The 7,924-nt window shown below is 39.6% G+C and overlaps 1 protein-coding gene across 1 annotated transcript in view; it reads right to left on the bottom strand.

The window, feature by feature from the left end:
* Positions 1 to 4,616: 4,616 nt before the first annotated feature.
* LOC102203249 (stress-associated endoplasmic reticulum protein 1) overlaps positions 4,617 to 7,924 on the bottom strand; it is a 7,996-nt gene continuing 4,688 nt past the window's right edge. The window contains exon 3 of the mRNA XM_005754861.2: positions 4,617 to 6,292. Within this exon, the coding sequence (XP_005754918.1) occupies positions 6,252 to 6,292 (41 nt within the window). The 3' untranslated portion in view covers positions 4,617 to 6,251. The remainder of the gene's footprint in view (positions 6,293 to 7,924) is intronic.

Consider the following 7,924-nt stretch of genomic DNA (forward strand, 5'->3'; position numbering starts at 1 on the left):
TTTCACACCTTGGCTCAGGTGATTAGGTAGAGGATCATCAGAAGGTCCTTTGTCCCTCTTAGTGGGTGGGACACTCCCAACAGGGCTTTAATCTGGGACTCTCCACCATTTGGCCTTAGAACTGAAGAAGCTTCTTGGATGAGAGGTGAAACGTCTTCAAGTAACTCAAAGAAGTCCAGACGCTTTTTTTCTTTCCAACAGCTTCAATTCCTGTCAGTGAGTTGAAGCTGTTAAACTGCAGCTGTCCTCCTGCTGCCTCGTTGTTCCAAAGCTCTTTGTTTCTCTTTTAGTTTCACTCTTTCTTTCTGTTTCTGCTGTCCACCTTTTCACATGGAAAATCATTTCACTGTTTCTCACTGAATGACTCCCCAAACTAGCTTTGAAATTCTATCAAGTTTCTAATCATTACAAGTGATTCATGTTTCTATTTGATGTGTGAACTATTAAGCTTTAGTAAGCTAATATTAAATTCTCATTTCATCATTTATAAAGCATTAATTCTCCTTACTGTTCATTTCTAAATGTTTATTCTTGAATAATAAAGCCCCATATAACATGTTCATTGTATCATTTTTAAATAAGTGATAAAGTATTTAGATGCACATCTAGCTCATGTCTGTGTGTTAATAAATGTGTTATAAATGCTTATTTTAAAATATAATTTTGTAATTCATCGTTTGCCACAGTTACAAGTTATTAAGCATTTTTTGTGACCTCATCTAAAGTGAAGTGTAATTTTGCCTTAAACTGTTTTTATAGTTGACTCAAAAAGTCTCACATGTCTTCACAACAGAAAAATGTCACAAAGCACAAAGAGATGCAAAACATTCAAATATTCTTTTGCCAGATTGAAACAAAGCCCACCTGAGGTTTGCAGGAGGAGTTTAAGAGCGAAAGATGCACTGAGCCTCAGGATAGCCCAGCTTAAAAATAGAATATAAATAATGTTATAACGAAACAATATTTCACAAATAAGTGTAAACACCATAAACAAATTGTCCATCATGGCTGATAATGCAGGTGTTTGTAATAGTTGATCCCACTTTCCTCTGGATTGTAGTCTGTTAGCTTTAGTCAGACAAGACAGCATCCAGTCAGGTTCAGTTTCAAAATGCTCCCGAAGTTAAAGAAATACATGGAGACGATTTAGTTTGCTGGGATATGGACGGACATGTGTTTAGTGAGAGCAGCAGTTTGTTGTTGCCCAGTTGATTCTTTATGACAACAATAAATATATTTTTAAACAATGATTCATGTTCAACTCCATATATGAAATGTTTCTGATATTTCAGTTGTGGTTGTTTGCATTTGATTAACTTTGTCTGATTATAATGAAAGTGAGATCCTTCTATTGTGGAAGTAATGAGTCACTTCCCTCTGCTTACCTCACCCAGGTAAGGAGAGGGAAGTGACGGAAAATGCCGTAGGTCACATCAGATGCTGGAGAGTTGACAAGAAAAAAACCCTCTAAATGTTAGCTCACAAAGCTTCAGTTATAGTATACAATCAATTGACAAATAATTAACCAAATTTGTATAATCATTTCCAACAGCCTGGAGCACAGGGAGGAGAAATTAGACACTCTCCAAGAATACAACGACTTTATCGAACTCCTGGAGTCAGTTGATAGGCGATGGTCCAGCTTCGATGCGATGTTGTCCCTGCTGAAGATTTTACACCAGCAATTTAAATCCCTGCGAAAATCTCTGGAATTCAGCCAGAATAAGGTGGAAACGGTCGCTGCTAAAAAGTCCTTGCTACGGGACTGAGTTAAGTCTGTCTCCCGGCACCCTCTTAGGTCTGAGACGATGGACTCGATCGCAGCTTTTAATTAGTTGCTTCTGCATCCTCTTCAGCAGAACCTGAGATACCAGAAAACATATAGTTTTCTCTCATACTACAGGCCTGCATTTATTTTCTGTATTATGATGGGTCACATTCTCAGTTACAGCATCCTGTTTTGGCCAAATTCGGACATTTCAAATAGAAAGACCAGCGAAGAGTTGCGTCAACTTGGACTTCAGCATAAACCACCATTTCCCTAAAGAGATCCTGGAGCAACGCAATGTCCTGTTCCTAAGTCTTCGTTAATAAGGGCTCTACGTGGACGGACAGCTCTATCGTGACCCTGCATCACTCCCTGGTTATATTAACATCACTGCAGATTAGAATCTGAGATGTTGCTTCAGACGCCAACTACACTTAAAGTAAACAGTTCTGTGAAAATGAATTCTTGCTGTAGAAAAAGTTCAAAAATATAAAATTTAATGTAAGTCAACAGCTTTACTACAAATTAGTTTGTTTTGGTGGCATCCTATTGTTCGTGCAATGCCATAAATGTTAAAGTGCAATACTATGTTGTCAGTTGTTTGTATTTGTGCAACACTTGAATTAAGAAAGCAAAAGTTGTTATATGTTTTGAAAAGGGATATCTGATTAAATATGAAGATTTTCTAATGGAATTGTACTTCTTTGCATGAAAAAAGTGAAAAAAAAACATGGACTTATTATAATTATTAATATTAATAGGTAATTATATTATGATTGTACTGCTTTGGCCCACTTGACATCTAATAAGGCTGTATGTGGCCCCATGAACCAAAATGAGTTTGACACCCCTCATCTACACTATAAAAATCTGCCTGGAACATCAACATCTGTTCTCTGGGAAGCAGGGAAAGCTATGATGAGGTAAAATAATTTCATTTCATTTTAGCTTGAAAAAGCAAAACAAAATATTCAGGGATTAGAAAAAAACATGAAATCCTTCGAAGAAGCCTTCGTGTCCCAACAGGAACAGGAAATACTGAACAAACTATGTAAAACTCGAATTAAATGAAGTTATTAATAAGACAGTCAAGCAATAACGCTGGATTCACCGCTGACAACAGGTGAACGCCAGCAGGAATTAGACAGGCTATAGTGATTGAGGGCTTAAGATGCAAGAATGTGGAACATAAAAACACTCTTTATGATGTTTACTTTTTCTCCAAAACTCACAAACCACTCTCTCTGAGGATTTAATAAACTTTTTTTTCAAGATTTTCAGATTATTCAGTATCTATACTTCTTCTGATTAATTGCTCATTTCATAATTCTTCTTCTACACCACTGCAGTCTGAAAATATAAACCCCCGCGTGCTATCTTAAAAAGCTACAAAGGACCGAGGACAAAGAAGGACTAGATCTGCCTAACTTCTTAGCCAACAGCCTTAGGATGGTTAAAACATACCCTTTCAGATGGGCTCTGGCTAGACGTAGAACAGGCTCTAACAATAACAGAGAGATTTTGGAAGTACCATTTATCAGCTCAAACATCAAATGGCAGCAATATCAGCTCCTTCCTGACAGCATGGTGGGAGTTTCTAAAATGATGAGTCTTCATTAATCCCTGTAAACGTTCACCTATCTGGAACAAACCTGACATATTACAAAACAATAATATGATCAACTTCCCAGATTGCAGTTGTAAAAGAATTAAATACTTGGAACATATATTCTAAGGAACAGACTTTATTCCATCTGACAGACTAGTTATACAGTGTGGGATTAACAAGAATAGATTTTTAGAATATCAACAAATTAAATCTATAGTACAAAAAAACAAACAAAGAGGAATTTAAGGCTAATGAAGTTAAATAACAAACACCATCACAATTCCTTAATCTTAAAACCCCCAAAATACTGTCTAAAATATACAGGACAGTCTCCATAATAGATGAATCAATATCTCTTCCTATTGCTAAATGGGAAGCAGATTTATCAGTCAGGTTAGGCCAAAAGTTCTGGTCTCAGATATGCGTAAAAAGCTTTAAATTGATTAGAAACCCCATTGGTAATACAACTGATAAACAGATGTCTTGCCCAGAGGTGTGTTATAAAACTGAGTTTTGAACCCCCAACCCTCCTTAATGAAGTACCAGCTGATCTATTGTGTTATTTGTAAAGGCTAGTGTTTATTTACGGGATGTTTGTGTATATATACATTGTATATATGTACTTTGACATTGGAGTTGTGTCATTTATTTGCTTCTAATTATTTTGTATTTTGAATACTACAACTGTAGTTTTTCCTCTTTATGTTTTACGTTATTGTGCTAGTGATGCTAATGATGGTAACTCTGTCTTCTTCTGGGCTCACTGGTGGCAGTCAGTGTGCAGAGTCAGGGTAACAGGCTTCATGTTAGCACCCGGTTTGGTAGTGGAGTTAAGGACAATTGAGTGCGATCACTGAGGGGCTCCATACTGTTCTGCATCCTCCATCTGTCCCCTTGTTTCCCAACTTAATCTTTAGCAGGACAGGTTGATTTGTTTTTCATATAATCAATAAAACCGTGGATAACAGTACAAATTCAATAGTGCCAACCCCTCTTCTTCAGAACAGCTGTTAGTAAAGCAAGTTTACAATGATGATTAACTTCAGCCACAAGATGGCAGCAGCTGGTCTGAGATCCTTAATCGGAAAGAACAATTCAACTCTCAGGTGTCATCAGAGACAGTCTTCACTTTCAGAGATGAATTCATGCCTCCACTGCCTTGTTGGTCGTAAACATGGCATTATGAGGTTCTTTTTTTTTTACAGAGAAAGCAAAGACAAAGAGGAGCCGGGAGGCGTGTAGAGAAAAATATTGGAGCTTTATTTAGTATCAAAGCGGAGCGTGTCATCCAGCTGAAGGAACGTCTCCGACTGCTTCACATGGAAACGTCAGCAGGACGTTTGTAATGACGGAGCTCGTTTCATCAGCTTGTTTTACTTCATTTACAGCAGAAGAACTGAAAGTGTGTGGAGGGGAAGGGACTTAAAGGAGCAAAGCGCTGTTTTTAAAGAGAAATCACATTTCCAGTCTGAAGCCTGTAAACTTCACACGATGATCCAGCATGAACCTGCATTCACAATCACTTCCTGTGTGCTTTAATTCAACGACTTTTCACCCTGCTGACAGTCTGTTCGTCGCTTCATCTGCACGACGCCATTAAAGCCCAGATTCATTTACTTTAAATGACTTTGGACCTCTGAAAATCTGAGAGCTAAAAGAAGAATTTACGAGGCCCCGTGAGACATTTGTAACTAGCGCTCACAGAAGATGAAGCTCTGACTTCTTCTTCATGTGATTCATATACTTCCTGTTTCACACTCACTCAAAAAAAAGTGTTTTGGATGAGAGACGTGCTGCTGATAGACGCAATCTGCAGATTTCAACCCTGAGTTCAAAATAAACATTTTATCTGTAACTTAACTCTTTCATTAATTCATCACAAATATAACCAATCACAGCTCAAGCAGGGTTTATTGTGAAGAAGACGCACTAAATGTAAGTGAAAGTTACCAGAGGAGAGATTAGAGTAACAGCTGTGGTTGAAACTAAAGAGCTCCAGCAGAAAAGCTAAAATTGCTTCTTTAAAGTAAATGTTAGTCTTTAAACCATTTCTAATATTAACACTTATGATATGCGACTGAATAATCAGCGGAATGAATTAAACGGCTCCTCAGAAATAAATAGATTTGTTCTTTTTGTTTGTTTCACATTTGAAACACTAAGTAATAAGCAGTCATTAAACAGCGGTTAGCAACAGCACTCGAAATCACATAAATCACTGAACTATTATTGACAAAAATACAAAATTCACAACAAATACACTCAATATGAACTGAAACTAGAACAGGTGTGTTAGACTTTTAATTTGGAAGACATTCTTTTTTTTCACATTAAAAGTCTTCCAGGCTGGGCTGCTCTTCTCAGGCTTCAATGTACAAAAGTTTAAAATCTGAGGCGTGCTGCATGTAAACATCTGTCTGAACCGTAACTTTGTCCTGTTATTACAATGATTCACAGTATGATGGCTGAGTCTTTCTGAGCAAATGAGCTCAGACTCACGAGGGTCCTAAAGACTGAGCGACGGTCTGAGAAAGGATTTATGATTAATGAGCCGACAGCAGGAAGAACAGCGCTTTGTCCCTTTAAACCGGGGACTGAGAAAAGCAGCAGAGACGAGAGAGAGCAGCTGGACGACCAACAGGAAGAGGATTTAAGACTTCATCTGACAGGAACCAATTATCAATATGTGATGGATCAGCTTCATCGACAGAGACGGGAGTAAACAAACAGGCGATGTGCTGCAGAGAGAGAGGGAAGAGTCCAGACTCCACAGGTACAAGTGTGTGTGTGAGAGAGTGTGTTGGGGGTGTGTCTTGAAGGCGGTGTGCCCCTCCCTCCCTCCATCGGGCTCAGCATCTCTGGGGTCAAAGATCATCACATGCCCTGCCTGATGCTCTGGATGATCTGGAAGATGGCTGCAACAAACACAAAGGAGGCATTAGCAGCAGGTCACATGACACAAAACTAGCTCATCCGTAGACACAGAGAGACGCTGACACCTGTTTTCTTAAACACTCTTAAACTGTATTATTGCTCAGTGAATCAAACCTGGAAATTGTGGCACAAACGTTCAAAAAACAACCACAAACGACGCAAAGCAACGAGCCACGATCGCTTCCTGCGTTTTACTCCGAGGGCTGGAGGCCTGCCAGCCGCCTGTGTTTGTCACGTAACACTAACTACGGTATTTTAAAGAAGATAAATGTTATGAAACGGAGGTACCAAACAACCGTGTGCAGCGGAGATAAGATCGCATGAATCATGTGACGTGTGAACGCGCTTGAAATGATGGCGAGGTGATGTGCTCTGTTGTTGGCTGCAAATGCAGAAGTCTCTGCGTTATCACTCTGCAGCTGCTCGTGTGGTTTCACACGTGTTCCTCAACAGCGAGCCTCCTCACCAGCTCGCAGTGGAGTCTTAAACAAGAACACTAACCGTCCAAAGACTCCGAGCGCACGCAGTCACGACGGACGTGTTTATAGCAACGTTTCTGTAAATGTAAATAAAAGCACAGTTTGTGTTTCATAAGCTCCTCGAGTCTGTGAGGACTAACTATGAAGCAAAGCCGCAGGGACACAGTGTGGTTTAGAAACCTGTCAGTGAAATAAGCACAGGTTTCCACCTTAAATGAGCCCGGGCTCAGAGCTCATTTAAGGTGGAAACCTGTGCTTATTTCACCGTCAGTGTTTCTTCAGGTGTGGATGTTCCTGAGCACACGCAGAATCAGGTCGGTTTCTAATGCAGCGCTGACACCAACATTCACACTGTGCAGCCAAATCCATCAAGTCATGAAATCTCAATGACGTTATGAACCACATATGATGGAATCCACAAACATCTGTAAGAAAGTTGTTACTGTTCAACTAACGCAGCCACCAAAGATTCAGCTTTTTTCAGCAACACGATGCCAAAGCACATTGTAAAAGAGCCCAGCTGCCACTGACCAGCATGTAGACTTGAACGGTCGCCCACTGAACTTTATAAAACCCAACATATGAGCAAAGAGCTGCTTGAATCCTAGATAAAGTGAAAAAATGAAACATTATGGTTTCAAACCACAAGCTTACATCCTAAGATCATGAACACTTAAAGAGTTACGTTAGAAGAACAACGGCCACAGCTCAGTGGGAAACATGCTCCTCTATGTCTCCATCTACCTACACGGTTACCTTCCAAGATATGTGCAGATCCACCTACTGACGAACCTGCTGCATCCATCTACCAAACTATGTTCCCACCTACTTATCTACCTATATACCAACCCATATCTAACTACCATCATACCCTCTACCTGCCTAAAATCTACCTACATAGACACCCATAGGTGTCTCTGTACCTAAAGCCTCTATCTATGCACCTACCTGCAACTTCTACTTTGGCTCTCGGAGGAGGCAGACGCACTTTTCTCCTCTCCCTTATCTTCCCTGCTAGTTCTTATGTCCTTGTCTAGTCTCGTATCTTTTTTGTATTACTTTCCCTGAACACTCTCTCACAGTCTGTGTCTAAAACCTAAAAGAGAATTATGGATTTGATCAACTGGTCTCTGA

The sequence above is a fragment of the Pundamilia nyererei genome, unplaced genomic scaffold (assembly GCF_000239375.1).
Source record: "Pundamilia nyererei isolate P.nyererei 1_Seehausen unplaced genomic scaffold, PunNye1.0 scaffold00704, whole genome shotgun sequence".
Taxonomy (NCBI): Eukaryota; Metazoa; Chordata; class Actinopteri; order Cichliformes; family Cichlidae; genus Pundamilia; species Pundamilia nyererei.